A 27,988-nucleotide genomic window follows, 5' to 3' on the forward strand; every position below is an offset into this window, starting at 1 on the left:
GACCAGAGTGAAAGACACTGCATTTTAAACAACTGCAGATGAAACATCTTTCTGTATATAAAATTGCTCTGGATATTTCTAAATCATACAAAACAAGCTGTCCAATCTGAAGAAATAAGTTACAGGTATAAGCACAGACATTTGTGACTACTTTACGTACTAGCATGGCGTGCACACTCAGAGTATTGGAGGCTGAGGAACAGAGGTTGCTCCATCTGGCAGAAAAAACTTGAAGCTTTTCTGTTTTACAGTAATCTGTGCATTCGTGACAAATATCAGAGGAAGGGGAAAGGTGAGGGGGAGGGGGAGAAAACCAGATCCTTCTGGAAGAGTTTGTTAAATACGACACAAAGGCTAAAGAAACCCCTAGCTGACCTATAAATCTCAATTCCAAGGGCTGAAAGGAAATTAATAACCCAAAGATAGACCATTGTTTTGAAGAGCAAGTGCAAAACCACAAAATGGGTAGGGGTCTGTGTGTGACACTGCTTCCTCAAAGGTGAATTTAAGCAAAGGCCTGAATCTTGCTGTTAAGAACAAGGAATCCAGAGATCATGGTGACTAATTCTGCGATGAAGTGAGATATTCAAGAGCTGTGGCTTTCAACCTGCGGTACGTCTAAGGTGTCCACGAAAGAGGATGATGATCAAATAAAATTATGTGAATACTCGCACTTACAATTCAAAGGGGTCTGCCCCTCTATTCAAAATTTCTGAAGGGGTCCACTCCTCCATTCGAAAGTTTTTACGAGTTCGCAAGTGAAAAAAGGTTGAAAACCACTATCTTAGAGCAACGTTGAATGATTGGTGGCTGAATTGGGAGGAGGCAAGAGGTGAGGGATAGCAGGACTAGTGCTAGTCCTAGAGGAGGTAAACCATGTGTCACAAGACTAACAAGTGACACGCTCCCAAAGGATCTGTTAAGGGTCAATACAAAAGATCCCAAGAGACCAGAAAGTCTAAAGAGTCTTCTCCGAAGGAGCAAAGAGCTCTTTTGCAGTGGATCTTCAACTTATCACATTCCTAAATAGCACCATACATCAACCTTCTCATAACCCAAGTCCCTTAAGGTACCTGCAAATCACTAATTGCTTTGGCATTCAGGCATGGAGAAGGTGTCTTCTTCCAGGAATTTCCTTGTGAATTTAGACATTTCCTTCTATTTTCCTTCACAACATCCTCTAGAAGTTGTTGCTGTTTGGATTTGTCCGAACTGTTATCTACCTACCGATAAGGAAGCTGCACTCTGCCGGTCGCAAAGCCCTGAGTTCACATTGCAGCAGCCAAATAAGCTCTGCTGTTTGCTGCCTGTTTTAGCTGAACACTGTATCTAGCTCTTTAAACAATCACATTTAATGAGGTTGTTATCAATTCCCACCCGGCCAGAAAAACACAGTAAAACCAAGCTTGCAAGTCAAGTGCTGCTGGACTGGATCATGTTATGAGAAGGGTGGCTTCAAATCATGAGACTAACTGCCCGTAGGGAATTCATTTGATCTCTCTGCACTTTGGCTTCCTTCTTCGCCCATTGTAAAATTGGGTAACCCTCCACAGCTCCCCATGAGATAGCGAGAGAAAGTCTTGTGAAGAGAAGAAGAGCTCTCACAAAGCACCATTACTGCATTTGTGCTAGGGCAAGCACTCCATTGCCACCCACTAGAGTTGCTGTAAAGTCCTCGTCCCCCGCTGTTCTTGACATTTAGGAGAAAAAAAAAATATAAAGAAAAATAATCCAGGAAATTTGGCCCTGGAGTAAGAATTTCATCTGGAGAAAAAGAATCACTGATGGGCGGGGAAATATAAAACTGGGTGCTTTCAATACCACTGTGACCCCTTGTTTCACCTGTGGTAAGTATTGGTGCTTTGGGACAACGCGACTGATAGCTACATGAGAGGATCGGTTCTTGCATTTAACAATTAGATCAAATTTATTTGTGGGCCCCTCACAGATGTTACACTTCAGACTGATTAACTGATTAATCATATCGTAAGTAGCGACCTGGCCACACATTCTGTCAATTAATGGAGTCATAAAACGAGGGCTCAGCCACAGAGTTATTATGTTATGTGTCATTACTTTGTGGCTGGTTTTTATTATGCCCTTAATTGAAGGTGTGGCCAGTACCTAGCCTTGGAGCCTTTCCAGATCCCCATGTGCTCGGGGATGGGGACTCCTGGCCAGCTGATGGGGTTTCCAGCCAGGGGAGGGCATGCAGGGGGAGCCTGGGATAAGGTCTCCCTCATGAGCAACATGGGGCAGTGGGTTTTGATGCAGGATCCCACAATTGCACCTCCTGCCATGTACATTTGGGATCCCATAGCAGATCTCATCATGCTTTTACTTTAACATCTGTCAGGGGCAGGTTTGGACGGGGATGATCCTGCCTGGAGGAAGGGGCTGAACTAAATGACTTCCCGAGGTTCCTCCAAGCCCTGATTTCTGTGTTTCTAGAACATGAAGGACCTTTGAGCAGTGAGAGGTTTAATTAGTCCTTTCTCTATTTTCTGAGAGGATATATGGCGACCTGGTTTTGCTGAAAAGCTTACAAAATGCTCCCTCAAAAAATGCAGCTTGGTGTCCATCTCCTCCAACATTCAGTACTCCAGCAAATCCAAAAGAAGTCACTCGGTTTGGCTGAAAATCAACCTTTAAGTATTAGCAGAATGATTTAAGACTCATTTCTTCCACAGTCCATTCTGTTACTGGGGTAAGGTGTTAAGGGCACCTGCTAAGTCTTTCAAGTTGATATTTCCCCGGCCTTATTTTTTCTTGTACAACCTCGAGGGTTGATCCCGAGAGGTAGTAAGCACCTAACCTTCCCTATGTGTTTAGTTCATCTCTTGGGCCTTCATGCATTTTGCTGTTTGACTGTCGCACAGGACTTTTGTGTAAGGGCTGAACGAAAATCAGGGGTATAAGACAGGAACTCACTCCCCCCTTTGTAGAAGGTTTTAAACCAAGTAGAAAAAAAAAAAAAATGCACAGCAGGTGGTCATAAATTTTGTCACACTCATAAACCCACCAGAAATCGGCATGGTTTGTATGCATACAGAATGCAGCATATGTTAAGAAAGCCATGAAAAATGAATGAGGTATGGGTCATTAAGTTACATGAGTTGTGTCCAGCATTGAAGTTTATTGCCTCTGACAAGGCGGGATTAGAGCCAGTATTATTGTAACAAGGCTGTTCTATGCGCAAAAGAAACCTGCCAAGCAATATTACATTCAGTCTCGACATGCAAGGGCAACAAGTGCGATACGGAGATGTGCTAGAGCTTCATTTTAGAGGTGGGGAGAGGAATAAGAGGCTGGCTGCTTTACAAACGGAGGGAGCAGAGGCAGATGAGGCCGCTTGCATGTGGGTGGGGACGGCTGGCAATTTAGGGTCTGGGCAGACACCGGTGCAATTAACTAAGAGGCTGTGATGTGGATGACTGCACGGTCCGGCGGGTGGCGAATTGGCTAGAGGGTTGCACCCAGAGAGTCGTGGTAGATGAGTCGGTCTCGACCTGGAAGGGTGTGGGCAGTGGGGTCCTGCAGGGTTCGGTCCTTGGACCGATACTCTTTAATGTCTTCATCAGCGACTTGGACGAGGGAGTCAAATGTACTCTGTCCAAGTTTGCAGATGACACAAAGCTATGGGGAGAAGTGGACATGCCAGAGGGCAGGGAACAGCTGCAGGCAGACCTGGATAGGTTGCACAAGTGGGCAGAAAACAACAGGATGCAGTTCAACAAGGAGAAATGCAAAGTGCTGCACCTAGGGAGGAAAAATGTCCAGCACACCTACAGCCTAGGGAATGACCTGCTGGGTGGCACAGAGGTGGAAAGGGATCTTGGAGTCCTAGTGGACTCCAAGATGAACATGAGCCGGCAGTGTGACGAAGCCATCAGAAAAGCCAACGGCACTTTATCGTGCATCAGCAGATGCATGACGAATAGGTCCAAGGAGGTGATACTTCCCCTCTATCGGGCGCTGGTCAGACCGCAGGTGGAGTACTGCGTGCAATTCTGGGCTCCGCACTTCAAGAAGGATGCGGATAACCTGGAGAGGGTACAGAGAAGGGCCACTCGTATGGTCAAGGGCCTGCAGACCAAGCCCTACGAGGAGAGACTAGAGAAACTGGACCTTTTCAGCCTCCGCAAGAGAAGGTTGAGAGGCGACCTTGTGGCTGCCTATAAGTTCATCACGGGGGCACAGAAGGGAATTGGTGAGGATTTATTCACCAAGGTGCCCCCAGGGGTTACAAGAAACAATGGCCACAAGCTAGCAGAGAGCAGATTTAGACTGGACATTAGGAAGAACTTCTTCACAGTTCGAGTGGCCAAGGTGTGGAACGGGCTCCCAAGGGAGGTGGTGCTCTCCCCTACCCTGGGGGTCTTCAAGAGGAGGTTGGATATGCATCTAGCTGGGGTCATCTAGACCCAGCACTCTTTCCTGCTTTATGCAGGGGGTCAGACTCGATGATCTATTGGGTCCCTTCCGACCCTAACATCTATGAATCTATAACACTGGTTTATACTAATATGTTACACCTTGGTCTGGAGGGGACAAATGGACAGCTATTCTGCAGTAGCTGCAAGTAGAAGGCACTATTAAACTGGCAGTCCTGTTTGCCTTGAAGATAACTGCAGACAGGCAACAGCTATATCACATTGGGTGAAATAACTTCAGAGAAGGGGGCTACGTCACTTGTACACTCTGACCTTTACACATGGAAGATGACTACATTAGTTTTCTCTCCCACGGCCTTAGACCTTGTCTAGATGAGGAAATTTAAATAGTAGAATTATAATTATAATAATAAGCTGGATATGAGCCAGCAGTGTGCCCTTGGTGCCAAGAAGGCTAACGGCATCCTGGGCTGCATCGGTAGGAGCGTTGCCAGCAGATGGAGGGCAGTGATTCTTCCCCTCTATTCGGCACTGGAGAGGCCACATCTGGAGTCCTGTGTCCAGCTGTGCCCTCCCCGCCCCCCCGCCTACAGAAAGGATGCGGACAAGTTGGAGAGAGTCCAGCAACAAAAATGGTTCAGGGCCGGGGGACATGACTTGCAAGGAGAGGCTGAGGGAATTGGGCTTATTTAGATATTAGGAAAAACTCTCACAAGGAAGTTAGTAAAGCTCTGGAACTGGTTATCCAGAGACGTGTTGGGATCTCCACTCTGGGAGGTTTTGAAGACGCAGCTCGACAAGCCCCTGGCTGGGATGATGGATGCAGCTGGGGCTGGTCCTGCTTTGAGCAGGGGTTGGACTAGATCAGGGGTGGGCAATTATTTTGTGTAGAGGGCCACTTACTGGGTTTTGGCAAGCCATCGAGGGCTGCATGACAGGCAGCCCAGGGCAGATTAATATTAAATTTTCTAAATTTTATAGGGGCCCCACGGGCTGGATAGAATGGCTTGGTGGGCTGCATCCGGCTCGCGGGCTGCATTTTGCCCACCCCTGGACTAGATGCATCTCCTGAGGTCCCTTCCCACCCTCATTTTCTACGATTGTATGAATTCTCAGGGGTTAAGTCTCCTTGTGTAACCGAGTCCTTGCTGCATGGTCTACATGCAGCATAGACAACATTCATCACACTGCACTTTGCACCCTTAGGCTCAGATGCCTCTGTAAACATTAGAGAACTAGAAAAGCAACATGTGCAGTATCAGAAAATAGGTCTAGGTGATTGCCTGAGTAATTATATTTTGAAGCCCTTGGCACAAAAGGAGGCCGGTGCTAGTATCTGCAGCTGACAAGGTTAGGAAGTACTGCTGATACAAAGAAGGGCTGGGATATCAGCAGGGATCCTGTTTTTTTTTTTGGTTTTTTTTAATCAGGGAAATCTCAAATTCTCTGATAAAACCCCAAAATCCATTATTAAAATGAAATGCCCCTCACAGTCCCCCCTGGCCCTGCTGGTGCCCTTCACTCCCCACCCCTGCCCCTCCACAATCCCCCCCCCCCCCCCCAGCCCTGCTGGTGCTTCTCACCCCCCACCCATAGATCTTGCCCCCCCAGCTGCCAGGGCTATGGGGCCAGGGACCCAAGTCCGCAGCCCCCTGCCCCGGTAGGAGGCGGTGGCTGCTGTAGCAGAGTGGAGCCCAGCTCCCCCCTGCTACTTGCCCGCTGCTGGCTTGGGGGTTGCTCCCTGCTGTGGCGCACACTCCTAGGGGGTGTAGCTGGGACCCATGACCCCCTGATCTGCGTGCAGAGCAGGGGCTGTGTACTGCATGCTGCCAGCTGCTGACCTCCCCCAGAGCCTCTGCAGCCCAGCAGGTGAGAGACCCAGTGCTGCAAAAAACAGCAGGGCTATACAGAAAAACTGCTTGCTGCTACGAGCTCCGTGCTGCCCTCCCCTGCGTGTGCGGCTGCAGCTGGGGCAGCAGTGCAGGGTTGCATGCAGGAGTCATGTTGGCAGGGCAGCGTGGAGTTTGCAGTGGCAAGCAGCTTTTCTGCGCAGCTCCGCAGTTCTTTGCAGCGCCGGGTTGTACCTGCCCTAGGGGAGGGCAGCAGGGCGGGAGGCCCAAGCCTGCATCGGGCAGCCTGTACCCAGATCTGGGGGGCATGGGTCCCCCTGGCCCCCAAGAGTGTATGCAGCAGTGGGGATCCAGCCCCAGCCCCCAAGGTGAGCTGCCCGCAGTCCTGTCCCACTGCCCGCCGGGGCTCTGCAGCTGCGCATTACAGCCCCAGACCCCAAGCACTACCTAGCTGGGCAGCAACCCCAGCCCTACTCCCTCTGGGGGCCTCAATCCCCCCACCACCTCCCACTTACCTGTGGGAGGTGCTCTCCAGGCTGCCTGGAAGACCACCCTCCTCCCGCTCCTGCCCAGCTTCCTGCAGAGGGCTCATCCCAAAACTGCAAAATCCACAGGTTTCTCCAGTAAAATGAGAAATATGCATTTGTCTCTGGTAAGAGATAAAATCCATGGTTTTCACCATTTTCCCATGGGAAATGGAAAACCGGGACCCCTGGATTGCAGACAGGAAGAACTGAATGATCCTGAGGTCTGGTGCAACTTAACTGGGGATGAAATGCAAAATTATGAGAGCAAAGCCGGGCAGCGAGGGGCTGATGAGAACTTCGCCTAGAAGCCAGAGGCTCACCAGATGGAAAGAGCCAAGGAAGAAGCATCCTGCATTCATTTACCATGGGATGACTGTGAACTGCAACTGCCCAAAGGCAAATGCAGTCCCAGACTGCATGAGGAAAGGCATTCCCAGGACAAGTAGGATGTATAGTACTAAGTCTCATCTGGAGTACCGTGGAAATACTGGTCACCCACCGAGCTGAAACAGGTGCAGGGGGAGGGATTGAGACTAGAAAACCTCCTCTTTTCAGAGAAAATGAAAAGAGCACAGATTGTTTCAATGAGCCAGCTTGAGAGAGAGAGTGGCTGTTTAAATTCATCCGGGGTAAAAACCAGACAGGGAGAACTGTTGAAGCTAAAGGGCTGTGCTGGATGGACCCTGGTCATGAATAAAATGTAGTCTGGAAATGAAAGGAAGGTTTCTAACCACGAGGCTCTGAAACAGACTTCCCCAGGGAACAGAAGCAGCAAAACAACCTTCCTGATCTTGAGGGGAAGCTTGATCAGCTTAAGGAACGGATTAAAGGACGTGGCTGTCGCAAGAGCAGGGAACTGGACTCGTTGGCTCGGTGAGTCCCTGCTGGTCCCGTGTTCCTATAGCCGGCATGGGCAGCAGTCACAAGCACATGAGTCCATAGGTCCGAAGCAGTCTCGCGCCCAGCCAAGAGTTGCGTGGAAGGGAATTTAAATAGCCCTCGAGCTAAAACGCAAGTTGGAGAAATTGAGAAATGGTAATTCTAGCCACCTGCTCATTTCCTGGTGAACTGCATCAGCTGAAACTGCAAGCCCTGTTAAACTAAGAAGATATGCATATAAAGGAGAACTTATTGGTGATAAGTGAGGTTGCACCCTGGGGTTATGGAAGGGAATTCATGACACACACTACAGTGTAGGTCCAAAATGTTCCTCTTCCAGAAGAGATTTCTGCCATACACTGAGAGAGGCCGTTTTGATAAGGGAGCAGCTGATGCTTTACAACACGTGATCACTGTAATTTCTGCTCCTTAATCATGACTTAACTACATGAAAAACAGAATTAGCTACTCCCAAGATTTTATTCCCCACTTGAGGTCATAACCCAAGTTCCCATGATATCACACAACAGCAGTACAGGATATCACCAAAAAAGACCTATCACTGGCTCTGGGAACTTATTGATTTCAATCCTTTGCAACATCACAGCTATAAAACCTATCATTTTTAACATCAGTGATTATGCCCAGAAACAGGCAACGCAGCAGACTTGTTGCAACACTTCTCTGTGCTGCGTTTCCATCGCTCCTCCCTGTACTGGGTGAGGAACTGTGTAACTGCACACAGGCTGGAGCTGAGGAACTTGTATTTAAGTAATGTGTTGCAAAATAAACTTGGCTTCAGTTAACTTTCCTCTCTTTGTTAGACATTTTCAGTATCACAGATTGATTTAACTGGCACAAGCTGCTGCCTAGGCATTTTTTCAGGGAGCATTTGGTAAGGTGTTTTTTTTGTTTTTTTAGCAAAAACAGGCTGCTGTACATCTTCAAAAATAGAGAAAGGACCAATTAAAGCATTCTTACTGCCCAAGCTTTGCCACCAGGCAACATGAGGCAAAAGCTCAATTTTACCAGTTTAGAGTGATTTTAACCAGTAGCCCCCTTCACTTGTATTGTCATATTCCCTTCATCATGCTGATCAACCACAGAAATGCTCCAGGCAAAATATGCTACCTGGATAAAATTCCAGGAAAAATGAGTCTGGTTCTCTATGACTCATTTTAGTCTTGGTCTCATTGCAAGTAAAGCCTAATCATTTCCAAGAAAGCCACAAAAGTGGTAGCTCTATGTGACAGCGTCAGTATTAAGGAGGCATAATGTGACAGCATGACTATGATGTTTCACCCCTGAACTGCAAAGCTTGAATCTAGCCTAGGGCAATGGTGATGGGTAACTTATAGTCAGACTGGTCCTAGCCCACCAGTTGAGAATGACCGCTGTAGTGAATCCAGAAGAGCAATTCTCAACCAGGGTGCCACGGCATGTGTTAGGCGTGCAGACATGAATTACAAGATAAATCCAAAGATTTCAAATAGAAATGCAGAGCATTGAAAATGTTCTTCCTTGCTGGGGTCTTCCCAAATTCTTTGCAACAGCAGTGCTCTACTATTTTTCTGTAGTCTAAAAAAATAATGAAAACAAGGAGGTGATATTTTCCCCAGAGGTGCCTTAACTCTAACCAGTGATCTAGAACAAGTGTCCTGCATTTCTTTATCCAGCTTGCACCTGGATCAGACATTAATTTTAAAATACAAACATCTGCTTCACTTATCCAGATCCAACTTCAGCATAGAACATGTTGTGCAAAAAACAGAAGATATGCCCCTTTTTAAATGATTTACAGGGGGCTGAAACTGGAAATGCTGACAACGTTACTTGCTCCAGTACAAAGGTATTGCTGCTATGAACACAAGTCTATAGTCCCAACCAGCCAGCTGGATCGGTGCAAGTGGCCTCAGACAAGACCTTGAACTTGCTAGCTTGGGTTCTTATCCTGAAAAGGCTGTGCAGCAAATGTGTAACACAGCTCCAGTTCAGGAACGCACTTGACGGAAAACTTATTCACTACTCAGGGTATCTGGGGTAATTGAGATATGCTTAAAGTTTTGCATGAGCTTAAGTTCCATCCCAAACAGAAATGCTTTTGGGATGCAAAATCTAACAGACAGCAAGTAGGCTACTAACTGCAATATAAGCAATAATTAAACCTTACTAAAATACGCTGTTCTTTAAAAGTCAACTGTCAGATACTTTAAAACCAAAGTGGAGAATTTATCATAAAAAACAAATCACTAAGGGTTAATATATCAATGGAAATGGGCTTATTTTGATTGGGATTTATCTTTGACTACATTTGCCATCTAGGTACCATTGATAGGGAAGGAGAACAAGCAAGTGAAATGGATTAGAAACCGACCAGCCTGTTCTTACTGATTTTTGCCTCTTCCTTCAACTTATGCAATAACATGAACTACAGGACACAGATTTTAAAGCTTCCTGTATGATCTGTAATGCTTAGGAGAGTTACTGGTGATTTCTAGCCCTAGAGGATCTCCTTAGGGAAGGACCAGCATTGGGAAAACATTGCAGCCTGTGGATATAAGCAAATCATGCAGGTGTGATATTTTCTCTGGTCTATTTACATGAAGAAAGCCACGGTCACATCATACTATAACATGTGCTAAGCAGACATCATTCCCAGTAATGATCTAATACGCTAGTGGCCCCTGGTTTGCAGATAACATTGCCCACAAGATCCTCTGCCATTGCTCATGGCTACAGGAAATTAAAAAGTTAAAACGGAGCCGGACAAGGAAAGCAAAGCCTGAAGCATGTTCCTTGCTCAGACACCTGCACTGCACCGTCTAGAAACCTGTTGATAATACAATTTCACCGCATTGCCTTCCATTAAAAAATGAACAGACTTGCGGCTGTAAACTCTCCCCAAAATACTTCTGCTGTTGACTGACGCACTGAATGAAAGGGCAAACGAGTGTTTTTAAAGACTCCACATTTTCCAACCTGTAAAACCCAAACCCGATGCCTGCAAACGCGCTAAAAACAAAACAGCCTGTGGCATACGCAGCGCTGCCGGCCCATCATAAAAAGCCAAGGCAGGAGGCCAAATCCGCGCACCGCGCATAGGAAACAGGTGCATCCAAGCCTCAGTTACAAAATGTTATCCTGAGCAAAAGATAACTGCTACTGTAGTGTTGGAAATTTTCCTCCACAAAACCAGTTGAGCCATAGCAACTGCATCCAAATTTGAACGCACGCGAGCTGTTCAGCAAAAAGACTTTAATTCTTCTTTAAAAGAGCAGTGGCTCAGCTTGAATCTAGTCAGTTTTATTTGAGTTTTAAGCTATTCCAAGGGCTCCATCCCACACTCTGACCTCCCCCTAACAAGCTCTGATGTCAGTGTGTTTAGCTTTACAACCATATTTTCCTATGGAAAATGTTCGCTCTCCTGTCGCTGCGGGAGAGAACTCACACGCCCACAACGGGTAGCTGACGGCTCATCCTAGGGAAAGAGTGAACGTACGTACAAAGTTAATGGGAAGACTCTCGCTCTTCTGTGCATCCTTATAAACACGCTAGATCGGGGAGGGCCGAGAGGCTACACGCGTGCCACAAGTGGCATGAGACAGGGAGGAGAGCGCAAGCAGCTAGTGGCAGCCAGGGAGCGGTCGACTGGGCAGAGGAGGGAGAGCGGATGATGTGCAGCACGTCCGCTGAAAAAAAGTTTGGCCCCCACTGCTGTAGATGAACCATCTTGCGTTGTAAAGTTCAATTCTGCAGCCTCCCTTTAAATGAAATCAGGATACCCAGTAGCGACCTTAGGGGAGGTCAAGCCGGACGACCATCCGGGACCCCAAGCTTTTTTCAGAGTGAAGTTTTTGCAAAGTTTTGCATTTTAAAAACGCTTGACTATTTATCCAATATTAAAAAGCTATGATGGGTTAATAATTTCCTGAGCACATACCTCTCAGGGACCCCAAAGGACTCTCTGACCCAACAACCCTAAAGCTACCCCTGTGAACAGCAAAAACATTAGTATACATGACTCGAGATCCGACTGATTTTTAGGTAGCAAAGTTTACTGCTTCAACCCAACAGCCCTTTCTTTAGGCGAGACACCGAACTTTCACGGGACTTCGCTCGACGCTAAGGCAGAGCTGTCTGCGGATATTAAAACTTAAACACTGCCATGATTTCCATCACATTAGCAAGCAGAAGCCCTCAGAAAAATCACAGCAAACAGACCAACCCCTCCACACAAGTTTTGAAAGCCGGCGTCTCACTATTATGCCGCAAACGAGTAGTTTAAACGCAATACAACCAGCGATTTAAATGCAATACACCCAGCAAAGTATCCACGCTGCAGCCGTATCGAGGAAAAAGCAATCAGGACTCATGTTCGAGGTGATTATCTTTTACGAGACCATCTAGATTTTGGCAAATAGGGTGTGTGTGTGTGTGTGTGTGTGTGTGTGTAAAAAACTAGTTAGTCTCATAAAAGATAATCGCCTCGACCACGAGTCCCGATGGCTTTATACCACACGCTACAGATGCTGGAAAAAAACCCAAACCGATTCCACCTACAGCCTCGACTCTTGTCACGATCCTAAATATCCCCCGGGGAGGATCTTCCCTGGCCGCACGGGCGGGTCAGCACGCAAAGGACACGCGTGCAATAAACCCGCCGGCCCGTTCTGCTTGCACTGAACAGCGACACTTTTTTAGGGGTCCCGTCCCCCCCCCATATGCAACATTTGGGACAAATGCCCCCCCCCCATATGCAACATTTGGGACAAATGCCCCCCCCGCGGCGCCCCTCACCTTCCGGACGCTGCCGGTGTCTGGGGGCTGGCGCACGAGGTGGCCCCCCGCGCCCCGGCTCTCCTCCTCCTCCTCCGGGATCAGCATGGCTGGGGGTGCCCCCACACACCCCTTGGGAGCCCCCCCTCACAGTCTGCAGGGGCAGCTACCCCTCCCCCCTCAGGGGGCACTAACTCCCCCCTCAGCCCTAAAGTCCTTGCCCCCCAGGTGCTGCCCCTCCCCCTCTCAGGGGTCCTTGCCCCCCCTCAAGATTTTTGCCCTCTCCTCAGAGCCTGCCCCTCCCCCTCAGGGGGCACTACCCCGCTCAGCCCTAAACTCCTTGCCCCCCCCGCAAAGGCTGCCCCCCCACCCCGCAGCAGGGCCGGTGCCGCGCTCCCGCTCCGCGCCGCGCCAGGGGGAGACTCCCGGGCAGCCCCTGGGGGTGGGAAAGAGCAGGGGGGAGCGCCCCGGCCAATGGGGTGCAAGGAAACCTCCGAGTGACAGCGGCGCCGCCCAATAGGAGCCCGCGGTCGGGAGTGGGGCGGGGCCGGGAAGCCGTTCCTTCTCTCTCTCTTTCTCTCCCTCCCCCCGCCCCCCTCGCGCGGCTGGGGGCGGGGCGCTGTCGCCCCTGGCAACGGAGGGGCTAAGAACGCTGAGGACGTCACGGGAGGAGGGGCTGTCCGCCAGCCGCTCTGTGCCCCCCCCCCCCCCACCACGCCGCAACACACACCTGGAAGGCTGCACCCCCCCCCTCCAGCCACATCTGGAACACTGCATGTGCCCCTCCCGCAACTTCTGGACACTGCATTGCCCCCTACCCCTGTGCAACACTTGGGGCACCGCGTTCTCCCCCTCCCCCTCTCCATGCAACACCTGGAGCACTGCGTTCCCCCCACTTTTCCATGCAACACCTGGAAAACCACATCCCCTCCCCTCCCCCCCCCGTGCACCACATCTGGAACACTGCACACCCCCCCCTTGCAACACACACATCTGGAGCACTGCATCCCTCCTTCCCCCCTGCAACACACATCTGCAACACTGCATTCCACGCACCTCCCCCATGCAACACACACCTGGAGCGCTGCATCCCTCCTTCCCCCCTGCAACACACATCTGGCCCACTGCACTCCCTCCCACTTTCCCCCTGCAACACACATCTGCAACACTGCATTCCCCGCACCTCCCCCATGCAACACTTAGAACACTGCTTTCCCTGCCTCCATGCAACAGCTGGAGCACTGCATACACACCCACCGCCATGCGACGGCTGGGCCCTTGCAGTACCACTGCACTCTGCTTCCACAGAGCCATGCCGGGGCTGCCCCCCCCCCCCCCCAGCTCCCTTTTCCCAGGGTCTGGATGCAAGCTGTGAAGCAATGCTCTCCTGGCGCCCTGCCTCGCTTCCCAGAAGCCAGGCTTCCCTTGGGCACAGGGACGGGCCAAACCTGTTCCGATCCTGCTGTTTCCGCACAGTCCTGTTAAGTCACAAAGGGCCTGGAATTTAAATCTCTTTCAGGCACGCTCAAAAAACCCCCAAAAAGCCACCCTGGGACATCAGCACATGCCTTGGAAAGAAATCAAACTGCCCCAAAAAGCACTGGGGAGTCTGGAAGTACAATGTCTAAGATTGCACAGACCGTATGACCTGCCTCCTCGTGCACGTCCCAACGTGCAGGACAGTGAGGCAGCGGGAAGGCAAACCCGGCTGCCAAACGCTGCCATTGCACGAGCACAGCAATGCTCAACCAGGGGCCGGAGCATCCTGCGGTGCTTTGAGGTCCTTCTTAGGGTGCCATGCAATATTAGCATAGTTAAGTGTGCAAACACGATGCACAAGATAAAAACCCAGAGATTACACGTGCAGCGCTCTTAAATCAGCTCCACTTCCATTTTATCTATACGCCACTTCCCACCATTTTTGTGCCTTTTGAGGTTATAGTGTGCATCTCTTACAAACCTACTGACTTCTAGCCTTTTGCAGGGATCCTATGGTTTCCTTAAGGCACAGGTTTAGCTGCTTGGCATTGACAACCCAGGTGAGAAATTCCCCAGGACTATTTAAATTGCAACCTAATATATACATTCCAGTGTCCAGTTCCAGCTTTCTGTATATAAAATGCTTTGCATGTATAAAAATGGTTCCTGGCTGTTGGCTTGCACAAAACAACGTGGAAAAATTTCACCTCTTGCTTGCAGCATGTTAGTAGGTAACTATCAGTTTCCACTATATGGCTCTTTTTGGGACAGGAGCTCTTTTGCTACTCCTTGAGGGAGGATTAATGCAGCATGTATAAAGAGGAGATCCCACTTGAGTTTGGATGTCTTAATGCAAAAGGGGTGATTGTCATGGAGGAACAAAGATGCTCTTTGTATTTGCAATGGCACCAAGTCCCCTTCTTGCCTTGGCACAGAGGGGGTCTAACATGTTCAGCAATAACTCTTGGTAGAGCAGAGCACAATAAGGAATAGTTACCCCCAGATTCCCTGTCTAAACCTGCACGAAACGTCTCCTGTGTGGCCTCAACAGACGCAGGCTGCTGCTCCAGCTTGGGTTTCTGTCCTCCGTGAAGTCTCATTAAGGCTGATTTAGATTAATGCCGCTCAGGCTCTTAGCAACAGCACAGAGCAGGACCCTTCGCTCGGGCTGGGCAACGGGCATGCTTTGCTCCCCTTGACTTTTCCCCCCTTGGGGGGCTGGGACCTCATTTCATTCACCAAATTGCAGGCAGAGCAAGGATGGCTTGCAACAGATGGGCCTTACTTACAATCAGCTGCTTCCCTCCCGACACAGTCTGACCTCCTTCCAGAGCTCAGAAGGAAGAGTGCTATGTAAGAGCTAGATATGAATTGTTTTTATTGTTAACCCCCCCAGAGCAGCTATTTCTTAATTAGCTTCAGTGCCAGGATATAGGGGGGGGAGGGGCAAAGGGGTTGTGAGACTCACACTGGTGAAATCCAGTTTGGCTTTGGAAGGATCCTTCCTGGAGGGTCCAGTCCCACAGTCCTGCCTCTTAGCTAGGCTAGTTCACACCATAGTAACAATGGGAGATCCAGACCAGTATTTCCAGAGGTGGGGGAGGACAGGGTCAGATTTACCTACGTGCAAGATGAAGCATAACATAGTAGAAGGGGAACAAGCAAGACAAGACCTAGACCCTTTGACTTTCCCATTGCCCTGCTTTAACCCATGGTGGAGAGCTGGCACAAACATTAACTATAACCTCACCTGGCCTTTACCCTCCTGGTTGCAGGTGGGAGCTATTTCACTCACTCAAGAAGACCTATTTTGCAAACCAGGTGTCACCAGGTTCAAACAGACCTGTGAAGGGGCTGTCCCTGTCTATCAGGAGTGCCGATACAGTGCTTAACCCTGCACAAGGAGACCTCAGAATAAGCTGTCCTTGTGACTCCTGTTATCATCCCCCCCCAGTCAAGAGAAGCCTGGTCATGAACTTGAATGGCAGCAGCAGAATAACTCCAGCTCTAGAAGCTGGGGCCATTCCCAAAGTGGCTGATCCAGGCTTTTTCTGTGCATCTGAAGTCCCCCAGGTGCTTTCTACCAGCCCCAGGTGGGCTTGATTGCAGCCAGGCCCAGGGCAGGGCCCTGGGACTCAGAAACAGGCTGGGAGAGGAAGGGAATGCACTGTCTGCTGCCAGGTAAGGGAGCTCAGTTCCCAGAAAAGATGGTAAATCTAAAGTGAAGGGTAACAGGGATCAACGCCCACCTGCCCACAGCAATTGCACAACCTCCCTTGGGCGCTGGTTTGAGCCCTGAACTGCTCTTCAGAGCAAGCTTGGGGTTGCATGTCCAAGGCTTGTGCTTCAGAAAAAGCCCTGGGGAAATGAAAGGATTAGTGCAGCTTGGAGCTCACCTGTATCCCTGGGGCACGCCAACCTTACTGCTGCTCTCCCCAGAAATGCCTGCTTGCATTTTTTCTAGGTTTTGGGGATTTCCCTGTGCTCCTCAGCCTGCTCCACTACCCCTTTGCAATCAAAGCTGCTTTGCAAACCTGAGACTACCCTGAAGCCAACTTTACCCCTCATTACCCCACCTGTTCCTAGAAAGGGAAGAGCATTTTGTGCATCTAAAGCTGCTTCTACTTCCTTGTTTGCTAGAAGAGAAAGTAGAGACAAGCTGCAAGAAGTAGGTGAGATAGCAATATGGATCCAAACAAGGGGAGAAGAGCTGGACATAGCTTTGGTTGAGGGCTTTAAGCAAACAGATGCACCAACCCACGCTAATTTGCTCTAGAGAGTATTTTTCCTAGGCTCAGCTTCTGGGCAAGTCATGGCAATGAGGCCAAAGCTCCCAGAAGGGTTGAACAGAAAAGCCCATTCCCGGGGCCCAATGTCCAGGAGCAGTCCTGCTGCAGAAGCTGCCTGGAGGTTGTTTGTAGCCCCCAGGTGTTTCCCTTGTCTGTCTACATGGTCACAGACATCCCCCAAATGCCAGTGTCTTGAGGAAATACTAGCTTCCTTCTTTCTGCTGCACACTTGAGGCTATGAAAAGCTTAAGGAGACTTACACTTACATCGCCTACCTTAGAAAGAAGTGCTCCATCCAGACTGTGAGTGGTTAAAAAATAATTGTGATAAATGGAGGTTCCTTTTTATAGGGAAGACTTTTTTCCCCCCCCAAGAGTTACATTTTTTCCCCCCCACCCCTTTGGGATTTGACTTCCAGTTGAAGACTGCATCTCCCAGAATGCACCTTGGGCACCTGGTCCTCCAATCAGGGGTCATCAGCAGGTCTTCAAATACCCCCCTTGGAAGGGGGGCAGTGCTTCTAGAGAGAAGGCAGGAGTTAAGTTTGCAAGGACATCAGGCATCATCTAGCTGGGTGCAGCCCAGTCCAGGTGAGCTCCTTGAGATCTCCCAGCAGCAAATGCCCACTGGTGTTTGGGCCTATTCCAGTATAAGCTTGCAAAGGTGCTTTGATAAGAGCCAGGGTTTCGTGATCTCCAAGTGTTTACAACTCCCCTAGTTAGGACTTGGATTTCTTGCTGAAAGCTTCCAGGTCCTGCAAAAAGTGGCTGATTTAAGGAAACCACCAGGGATGACTTTGGTTGCTACTTTGGTCGTGTTTGGTTGGGTTGCAATGTATTCCACAAATGTGGTTGTATTGTTTGAATCCCTTATGGCTTGATTATATTTATTGTTTTATTCATGTTGAGTGATGCTTTCAGCTCTGGAAGGAAAGATAAGGTTTGGCTACATCTACCAGAGTGCCCCATTTCTCACTGCATCTTATTTTTCGGCTGTTGCCAGCATTCACCAATGCTCTTTGCAAGTGCAATAAATGTAAACTCTGTTGTAGGCTTGCACTATGGTAAAATTGCGAAGAAATGTTGTAGTAAGTGTAAGCCCATTGAGGACTATGTAGACCTTCTCCACTCCTTGATATATTTTGGTTTATGCATAAAAGGTCATCTTGGGGCTTGGCCTAGGTTTTCTTCCCAGCTCCATATTGATTTTCCATGGGGATTTGAGCTTGCCTGGTGACTTGCAAAGTTGAGCATCTGTTTCATGTGGAGCTGGGGCCTCAGTCCATGCATGCTAGGTCCAGAGTGGGGGTAGCACTGCTCATTACCTTGGCAGAGTTAATTAGCCCCTCCAAAGCACCATGCCTTTGCATTTATAGGGTAGCAGGGTGCTGAGCCCTGCAGGAGGATGCCCATGGCCACAGGGATGGGTGAGGGGTCTTTATCCAGCATGGTGGTCCCCTGACCTTGTGGGCAAGGTGTTAACCTAGAACATGGGCTCTGCTCCCATCTGTAGCACTGAGCTGCTGTATATATATATTTATTTATTGGGCAAGTCCCTGCTGCTTTAAATGCTTTGGTTCCCTCTATTGTCCTTTGTCTGCGTTGCATATTTAGATCATGAATCTTTTAACACGGAAACTGTCTCTTGTAACTGTATTTGCTGGTGTACCTCTCCAGTCTGGACCCGATGATCTTGCGAGGTCCCTTCCAGCCTTGAAGTGTATGAAATGTCTGAAAAGGGCTAAAATTGAGAGAGAGGTTTCTTCTTCCCTCAAAAAAATGTGATTGAATATTGATCAACTTTTAGTACAATGATTGCGGGGATATTAAGTTAGGTAGCTTTTCTGTATCATAGACTCGTAGAAATTGAGGGTTGAAGGGAGCTCAGGGGGTCACATCTAGTGCAACCCCTGCTCCAAGCAGGACCAGCCCCAACTACATCACCCAGGCCAAGGCTTTGTTGAGCCAGGCCTTAAAAACCTCCAAGGACAGACATCCCACCACCTCTCTGGGTAACCTGTTCCAGTGTTTTACTACCCTCCTTGAGGGAGAGTTTTTCCTAATATCCAACCTAAACCTCTCTTGCTGCAGCTTGAGTATATGATGCACCCTCGTTTCGGACCTCCTTTTTCAGTGGGGGAAATGCATGTTATATGCTAAACTTCACGGTTTGTGTTTGTTCAGCAGCTGACATACCTAGAAATCCAGTTTTGTTCAAGCCTGTAGATATCATTAGGATACAGATAAAAAAGTAAAATGTGCAAGTCGTGCATCCACTGATTGTATAACGTGGTCCGAAATAATCTTGTTCGCCAAGGAAGTTCTCTTTGTCAGTGTCTGTTAGTCCCTGATATTCCCGGCTCATAGAGATGTCTTTTCCCCACCGCCCTTTTCTTGTGCCGTCTAGCACTGGAAGATATAAATGCATTTAGCTTGAGATGCTTCACCACTTTCCCGTTAAATCACATGCTGGAGTTGCTCCCTGCCTAGAGTTGCTGCCTTTTGGCGTGTGATCGCACAAGAGCAACATGGAGCTGTCTGGATTTTGTCGGAGACCCGGCTCTGGTGATTTTATTAGCGTGCTTCTCTCTTGCATGTGGGTTGATGCAGCCCTTTGGTTTGCAGATGTGAATTTGCACGATGAGTGATAAAGAGGAGTCTGGAGGCAAAAGGGCTATGGGGAGCCCTAAGAAAACTGATCTGGAGGCATCTTCGAAGACAAAAGACGGCGTGAGCAGGTGGGCACTTGGGTCAGCAATGAAATGCTGTCACTTCATACCTAATGCACTCATTGAATGGCTGGCGGGAGGCCACTCACTGGTACAGAGGTTTGTCATGTCAAAGGTTTATATAAGAGATGCCATGCGGCTCTGAGTCCCAGCTTCATTGCCTCTTCCCAGGTTGCTGCCCTAACCACTAGACTGCAGGGCCAGGTCCTTGTGGTCTCACCGGCCCGGCAAACCTTGCATTGGCTCCTGCCAATTAGCACGGGTTTTGCAAGAGGGATGGATCGTGTTTGCACCCGGAATAACCTAGAGCCCTTGGGTTTGGGCTGTTCTCTTGGTGAGGGAGAGCTCTCTTAGGCAGAGTAGGGATTTGAACCCTGGTCTCCTCCATCCTGAGCAAGTGCATCGATCAGGTGTGGACAGGGGCCTGCCATGGGTACCAACCCCACTGCTACTGTCATTGCTGTCCACCAAAGGGGTGTCCACAGCTGCCTTTTATGTGGCCCTGGTCCTGTTGGTGGTCTGAACGCTTTCTGGACCTGGTTGGGTGTAGACAGGAGCTTGAAGAAGTCCCGCTGGCTGCTTTGGGTCGTTTCTCCCCATTCACGGATGTGTTTTTCTTCCTCAAGGAAAATAAAAAGCGACTCTGAGCAGAAGCAGCCGAAAGCAAAGGCTGGGAGCAGGGAGCAGGAAGAAACTCAGCAAAGCAATCGGGTAAGAGTGCATTGGGTTTTAAGGGGAAAAACCGAGAGCTGTCCCTTTGAAGGGAGAAGCAGCAGCCACAGATGGATTTATTACAGCATTGCGTCCTACTGCTCATTTTAGAGGCAAAAGGTTATTTCTTCCCCTGGGAAAGTTGTGCAGAGCATCCCATCCCTAGATGAGGTGGGGATAACTGCACTTCCCTACCCCACACTGCCACAGGAGGAAATGCAATGATTTAGAGGTCTGGAAAACATGACTGATGGTTGGGAGACCTGGGATTATTTAGCCTGGAGAAGGGGAAACTGAGGGGGGATTTAATAAGCTTGCAGATACCTGAAGGGTGATGATGGAGAGGACCGAGAGAGGCTATTTTGTGTGGCTCCAGGGGACAGGGCAAGGAGCAACAGTCTCCAATTGCAGCAGGGGAAACTGAGGTTGGGGATTAGGAGGAGCTTTGACCCTAAGGGTGGTCAAGCCTTGAAACAGGCTGCCTAGAAAGGTGGTGAAATCTCCATCCTTGGAAGTTTTCAAGAGCCAGACACTTAGCTGGGATGGTTTAGTGGGTTTTAATCCTGCTTTGACAGAGGCATGGAGTAGATGTGATGTCCTGAGTGCCCTGCCAGCTCGACTTTTCCATGCTCCTGTGATATAAATAGCTTAAAATTGCTTTGTCTGAGGGTTGGTAGGAAGCTTTGTGTCTTGAACTCCACAAACTCCCCTTTGCAACCAGGGAGAGCAGTTCACACGGTAGAACGAGGGTTTAGGAGTCGTCATTCCTGTGTCCTCTAGCGAGCTGCAAGCCCAAGCAGCCGTGGCCAGGGCATCTGGCTTTCTGAGGTCCTCACCTCCTGTGGACTTCAATGAGCTTTGTGTGTGCTCAATACATCTGAAACATGGGACTTAACCTCAGTCTCCTCCTCTGTAAAATGGGGGTAAACCTTAAACCCAGCAGAGTTAAGACTCAATGAGCAATGCTTTGAGGTTCTCAGTGAAAGCATTTATTTTCCACAAAGCTGGCTGGGCTTTGATACGTTTAGTGTGGAGCAAATTATAATGATTCAATGCAGTGTATCCCTGATATGTTATAGTAGGGCAGGAACAACCTCCCTTCTAGCTGCGCTTCTAAAATATTTTCCCTATTTTTTTTGTTTTGACATGCAGCCCCCGGGGCCAAAAGAAAAAAAGAATTTGAAGAAATCCAAAGAAAAGCCCTTGCAAGAAAACATCATCAGCAGGTAACTTCTAACGAGCTGGCACAGCCAAGGTCAGGAACACGGCTCTTAGTTCGGTGTTTTAAAAGTGTTTTTCCTGTTTATAAATGGCAGGTAAGTGCTGGGGGGTGGCGGGGGCGCATGACCCATGGGAACTGGGATAAATTTTAATCTACTTGAACCATCAGAGAAAGTTGGTAGGTAGCTGGGGAAAGAAATGGAGGTGGGTCTGCTGCGCTTCTCTCTCCTACAGCGCTTTTGCTTGATTTCAACTCCTTGCTTTTTTGTCGATTCTGCTTGTTTTTTGCTAAGAAGCTCTCTGAAGCAAGAGGTGGCTGCAGAGAATGAAGTCTCCGGCCAGACGCCAGAAGAGAAGCCAAAGGATCCAGAGGTGGAGAAAGTCAAGCATAGACAGGTAAGTCTTGCATGCCTTCGAGAAGTCATGACAAATGCTATTTTAGGCTGCATGCAGTATAGAGCAGAGGAGTGGAAGCTCCTGGTAGGAGGGGATCAGTTAGTTCTCCTGTAGATTGGGCACAATGTGTGCCATGCGTCTGTTCAGATCTGTGGTACAGAGTGGAATGAATATATAAGTTGAAGCATATGCAGATGCATCCCCTTGGATTAATAGCAGATTAACCAGGGCTGGTTTGCAACTGGGCTTTCCTTTAGAGGGAGACCGGTGATGAAAATATCAGCTGCGATGCTAGGGACTGGAGCGGAGCAGCTGTCCCGCTGCAAGCCCTGGCACGGAGCTGTGTGCTGGACACGCCATCTACTCAAGAAGAGAAAAAGCCAAGGGCCTGGCAGCCTCCATTAGACTCGTCTCGGTGCCCTGGCTGGAGTCCAAGCAGGGTAATTGCATGGTCTGCTGTAAACGTGAGATTGCTGTCAGGCGATTACATCGGAGCACTGTGCGGGGTCAAATGAACTGGGTTGCAGCTATTTCAGAGCACGTCTGGCATAATCAAGAGCCCGTTTAGACAAAGTGCTAGAACCAGCCCTGCTTCGTGCAGGCGATAGATCGGTCTCTGTGCTTAAGAAGGTCAATACTGCTTTTTGTGCAATGTGCTGGTGACTGGACCTGTACCGTGCCATTGCCAAGGCACCTGGTCTTTGCCTCTATTCTCTTGGGCCCCTGGGTAGTGTGAAAGGAAACAGGTTTTTTTAAATAACTTTTTGTTTCCAGGCCCATATTGGTTCTGAATTAAGTTCTAAATTTAATAGACTCATAGAAAATGAGGGTTGGGAGGGACCTCAGGAGGTTGCATGTAGTCCAATCCCCTGCTCTAAGCAAGACCAGTCTCAACTACATCATCCCAGCCGAGGCTTTGTCTACCTGGGTCTTAAACACCTCCAAGGATGGAGAGTCCACCACCTCTCTGGGGAGCCTGTTCCAGTGCTTTACTACCCTCCTAGTGAGAGTTTTTCCTAATATCCAACCTTAACTTCCCTTGCTGCAGCTTGAGCCCATTGCTCCTTGTCCTGTATCTGCCCCCACTGAGACCAGCCCAGCTCCATCCTCTTTGCAGCCCCCCTGCAGGGAGGTGAAGGCTGCTATTCAATCCCCCTCGGTCTTTTCTCGTCTCTGGACTAAACAAGCCCAGTTCCCTCAGCCTCTCCTCATTTCGACTGAGAAGAGCTCAGCCATTCAAGTCCAAGTGGCGTTACCACCAGCCAGTATCCCACCTCCCAGACTCGTCAGTCTTCAGGTCCTCCCAGATCCATGGCAGGCATCCTACATGCAAACCCCAAGCCTGGAGGCCTTGGAGTAAAGGTGCCCCCCAGTCTCACTTGCCCCAAGCCAAAAGCCCAAAGGAGCAAGCTAGAAGGAAGCAACCCCCCATAAATTGTGTAACTGAGATCCTTGCATTTGGATGCATTCGCAGACTCTCTCGAGGGTCGGCCTGCCCGCAGTGCACGGGACAGGCCTTCACCCTCTAACTACACTGGAGTCATTTGACTGTGGCATTTGGGTTGGGGGGAGTAAAGCCTTGAACCCTCAAGACTTCTGTGGAAGTCACTAGGACGTTATTAATATTTGAGCACGTTTCTTCCACCCCGAATGAGCGGTCACCATTAGTTGTTGGCCAGCCGTGTCTCTATGCCAATAGAGCTAGACATGAGTTTTTTGGAGGTCCTACCACTTATCTCCTTCCTCTGTGCAATTGTGCGATTCCAGAGAGGATTGTGAATTGCAAGGGAGATGCGTCCAGAGGCGACGATTGAGCTTGCGGGCAGCGCACACCCTTAATTCATAACCAGCATTAAGATATTGCTCCAGAAGCAGTTGCTTTTAACCTTCTCCCAAAATGTCCACATGATCTTGGCAGCCTTAGACTTAAAAAAAAGAAATGCCTCCCTTTATAACAACCCCCACCACACCACCACCACCACCACATTACATGCCACTCGTTTAAGTGAATTTAATGTAATGAAATAATGTACCCCTTATGCAAAAAAAAATTCTTTAATTGCAAGCTTTCGGTCACAAACACGCTTCATCAGGCATCGGAGAAAAGATTGTAAATGTTCTCCTGATGGAGGAACTGGTGGAGCTGTTACCTTATCATGTCCTAGCTTGGCAGCTGCCTGATCTTATTGCTGTGAGCCTAATGTCCCCTTCTGCCACCCTTGCTGGATGTGGTGCAGGGTTAGATTGTAAATTTGCTGCATTTGGCCTGCAATTTCCGTGCTTCCAAATTGTTTCTTAGCCATAATAATCTAGTAATCTTACACAAACGGGTCACCACAGCCTTCGCTTAGGTGCCTCTGAAAACCAGAGCACATATTTAGGTTCCAGAATGGACTCGGGGTCCCCCATTTCTGAGGAAATCGGCCCAGGAGAGCAAGTGGGAGATGCTGGGCATGGGGCAGGGTGTTAGCTGAGCTGCGTCTCTGTTGCAGGGGGATATCGGGGCCATTCAGATGCGGGTTGTATCTCAGGAAACAGGTGTTTCACGGTGCTAAAGGCAAAGCAATCTCTTTCAGGTGGAGATGGACTCTGTCATGGCCCAGAATCCGTTCTTGGGACTGGAGAGTGCCTTGAGGTAAGTAGGGGCTGCTTCCACGGAGGGCAAGGGAACGGCGTTAAACCTCTTGGTGTCATGTGTTTCCAAAGCACTTCTACAGCAGGGTGTGTGGGACTGATGGTGGTGGTAGGATCAGACAGAGGGGTGTTTTAAAAGGGATGCAAATTAGCTCAGAGCCTAGGGGAAGCTGAACGTAGCTTCAGCACCAATGTCTCTGCAGCACTGTAGGGGGAAGAGGCTGCTGGCGCCTTGTCTACACTAGGGCTCTCATGGCTGGCACGAGTACTAGGAGATCTGTTGGGAGTGGACAGAGTCTAGTACAGACATACCACAACTATCATTTATAGGGGAGTGTTAGAAGGTTTTACATGTGGCAAGGTGTTTCTGAGCCCCTCTCATAGCTATTGGGTGTTGTCAAAATCCCCAGCCCAGTTTGCAGACCAGGCTGTGCCACTGCTCCTACTGGGACTTAAAGCTGGAGGTTCCCAGATAGAGGGTCTTGCCCCTTCACTTCGATCACCCTATTTGGGGTCAGGAAGAAATTTTTACCCACTGGTCAAATTTTGTGGGACTTTGGGGGGGTTTGCCTTCTGCAGGAAGGAAGGGATTGGCCCTCTCCCTGTGTTTTCTTGAGCATAAAGGCTCAATCTTTGTAGCAGAGGTTAGATTATACATTTGCATAGGACAGTTTGGATATAGGAATGATCTTGTCTGAAGCAAAGCAGGGAATTGGCTCTGAACTTAAAGAGTTGTCAGCTTTCCTCTACCCGGACAAACCGAGTGAAGACTGGTTTTTAGTCTGATGTCTGTCATGCTCTCTAAGGACCTGTACCGTTTTATTTTACTGGGCATATGATGAAGCTGTTAATGCATCAGGTCAGGGAAAAAGGGAACATGTATGTCTGGGAGAGGCTGACTGCATGCCTCTGGGTAAATACAGCCATGGTCTTTGTGGAAAGCACTAGGCTAGATGATCTGCTTGTCAGAGGCCAGTGGGTTTATATTCCCTTTGCATTGCTATGAGTTGTGTTTGTGCAGAGATAGAAAGGGACGGTCTTGTTTTCAATGCATAATCCTCCCCTCGTCGTGGAGTCAGGACTTCAGGGGCCTCTTGCTGGAAGAAAGACCGGGCTGTGTGAGACCATTAATAGATGGCGACTGTCTGTGTTCCCATCTATTAGTCCTCAGGAGAGCATCTTTCCTGCTTCCCATCTCGACTGTCAGAAAGCAGCGATGTTTCCAACTCGCTCTGGGACGCTCTTCCCTCAAGGCAACAGCAAAAGGTTTTGCATCGATGGTTTTGCACACTGAAAGCAAGGGTTTTGAAGCCAGAAAGCCCTTGGTGGCTCTCCAGGCACAACTCCCTTGTACATAAGAATAAGGACATACCCTGCACCTTTGCAGCTATCCCATTAAAATTATTAAATGCTAACTCTGCTCCAGATCCTGTTTAGTGGGTTTTTTTTTTTTTTTTTTACCTCTGCATTTTGGAAGGAGGAAGGCAAGGATCATCACCGCACTGCTGTCTTTTTATTTCTAACTGGGGCATAGTGGAGCTGGACATTGTCAGGCTAGTTTAGGAGTGACAAACTCCTTGCTTTGACACAGTTAAACCCAAGGTGTGATTGTGTGCCGACACATTAATCTTGACCCATGCTGACTGGTACATCACTTGAGGTTTCTGGACATCGATAAGCATATGGGAAACCTAGATGCATGACCGCTTTGCTGACCCTGCCCGAGGGAAAGCCCCGCAGGTCATTCGCTGACTCTGAATAAGGTACCATTGGTATCATCCAGCCTTCTGCAAAACAACCCGGAGATTTCACCCCCGATTTCTCTGGCAAAAGACTTTGTGCTGCCTTGTCGTGTGACTGACGTTATCAAGCCTCATAGCCCACGGCCAGCGAGAGCAATGCTGTGGGAGAACCATCGGAAATATCTCCTGCCATGCACGCAGCATCTAGACCAGCAAGATTGCTTGTTAAAAACCAAGGCTGGTGTGTTCATGGACACACCGCTATTGCAGTGCGAGTCGGTGCTTGCTGCGTGCGCCTCTTGGCCTAAGTAGCTGTAATTGAACTTCTTGGAGTGAAACTAATCTGCTTTTGGAGCTGCCTTGCATTCATTATTCCAGCATTTCAGTGGCATCGGGTAAAAACCATCAGCCCCCTTTGCTTTGGAAAGGAGTTTGCACCAAGGCTGGACTTTTAGCCCTGGGTTTCTGGGGTTGTGACCCTGCTTGATTTGTTTACAGTGGCTAATATTCAACCTGCATGCTGGCAAAGGCTCTCTGCTCCCTGGGGCCAGCGTGCAGCTTGAGCAGCTTAGACTAATCTGTCTTTAACCTGTATCTGCTGCGGGACATGCCACGTGGCAATCGTCGTATCAGGGGAACTGATCCATTGGGAAATGGGTCCTATAAGCACAGGTAGCATGGCTTCTTTGGGTCCCAAGGGCAGTAAACCAAGTGTGGAAGAAGTGGACTAGGTCTCACGGCCTCTTCTAGTCTTTCATTTCTAGTTGTCTTCATTTTAAAGTGCTTGTGTTTTTACTGGGGGTGGAAGTACAATAAGCACTAGGCATCAATGGATGGCATCCTGTTTTGTCCATCTCTGCTGCAGTAGAAGCTACCAAACCCCATCCCCTGCCACCCAGTGCGTTCATCCCTTTGCCTCTTCCTGAAGCAACTTGTTTCTGGCTTCCTTGATTTTTTGGGGCTTCTTCCCAGCTCAAAAGAGTCCTGTTTTCATACTCATAGACATCGTTTCCACAGGGCAGAGACTCGCAGCATGCTTTGGCCATGATTTAGATAGGACCTTTTTGTTTCGGTGTCCACTGCTGTGGTGAAGCAATGGGGCTGAGCTTCTCCATTACTCCTGAGATCCTGTAACTTATAGTGAGGCAGATGATGCTTGCTGTGGGATGCATAGTCCTTTTCAGACGGGCTGCTTGCCTCTAAACAATGGGAGAGAAGCCGGTTAGTATGTGTATAGGGCCTCTGAGCTTACCAGGGTGATGGCATTGGGTCTGCATATCTGGATTCGCCTAGCCTGGGTGTGAGCTGCCATGCTGCAAAAGCCTAGCGGAGCTGCTGTGTCCTCACTCGTGCACACTCACCGGTGGGGTGTCACCAGGACACCTGGAGCCGTACTCCCCCCTGGTCTCTGCAAAGTAACAACGATGCCAAAGCCAGTGAATGCAGCATTGGCTGGTAGCCCCCTAGGCTGGGTGCAGAGACCTCGGCTCAGGGGGTCTGGTGTGTGGACAGGAGAGGGGTTAGGAGCAACTTTTACATAAGAGTCTGAATGAACTCTGCAGTGAAGAAGCTCCCCTAGGGAGATGCCATAGGCAGTGGTGCTGAGGGTCTCATCTGGGGTCTCACGTCACTTCCCTTATACTAAATAGCATGCTCTACTCTTTTAACATAGAAGCACAACTTCTTCCTTTCCTGTTCTTTAGCCCAGCATCATGCACTCTCCGCATACCTCCATTATATCCAGATGTCTCCATTCACCCTGTGATGTATCCTAGTCCCTGCCTCATTCCTGTAGGCTAAAGCATCTTTCCCTTCTGCCCTCCCCGCCAGCCCTTGGGAGGTGAATCCCTTTGCAGGGTGCT

The 27,988-nt window shown here is 49.1% G+C and overlaps 2 protein-coding genes across 7 annotated transcripts in view; one reads left to right on the top strand and one right to left on the bottom strand.

Moving 5' to 3' along the window:
• The window catches only part of RHPN1 (rhophilin Rho GTPase binding protein 1), a 61,143-nt gene extending 44,094 nt beyond the window's left edge, over positions 1–17,049 (bottom strand). For 2 of the 5 annotated variants that reach the window (XM_014600785.3, XM_014600780.3), the window contains exon 1: positions 12,448–12,596. In XM_014600785.3, the coding sequence (XP_014456271.1) occupies positions 12,448–12,534 (87 nt within the window). In that variant the 5' untranslated portion in view covers positions 12,535–12,596. Of the gene's footprint in view, positions 1–12,447; positions 12,598–16,969 lie in introns of those variants that run through there. The other 3 variants (XM_059723693.1, XM_019481833.2, XM_014600788.3) reach the window with 3 other exon arrangements.
• A 190-nt stretch (positions 17,050–17,239) lies between these two features.
• The window catches only part of TOP1MT (DNA topoisomerase I mitochondrial), a 35,952-nt gene continuing 25,203 nt past the window's right edge, over positions 17,240–27,988 (top strand). The window contains exons 1-6 of one of the 2 annotated variants that reach the window (XM_059723690.1): positions 17,240–17,284; positions 19,319–19,431; positions 20,049–20,133; positions 21,286–21,359; positions 21,648–21,750; positions 24,327–24,385. In XM_059723690.1, coding sequence (XP_059579673.1) covers positions 19,334–19,431; positions 20,049–20,133; positions 21,286–21,359; positions 21,648–21,750; positions 24,327–24,385 — 419 coding nt within the window. In that variant the 5' untranslated portion in view covers positions 17,240–17,284; positions 19,319–19,333. The remainder of the gene's footprint in view (positions 17,285–19,318; positions 19,432–20,048; positions 20,134–21,285; positions 21,360–21,647; positions 21,751–24,326; positions 24,386–27,988) is intronic. The other variant, XM_059723691.1, reaches the window with a different exon arrangement.

The sequence above is a fragment of the Alligator mississippiensis genome, chromosome 3 (assembly GCF_030867095.1).
Source record: "Alligator mississippiensis isolate rAllMis1 chromosome 3, rAllMis1, whole genome shotgun sequence".
Classification (NCBI taxonomy): Eukaryota; Metazoa; Chordata; order Crocodylia; family Alligatoridae; genus Alligator; species Alligator mississippiensis.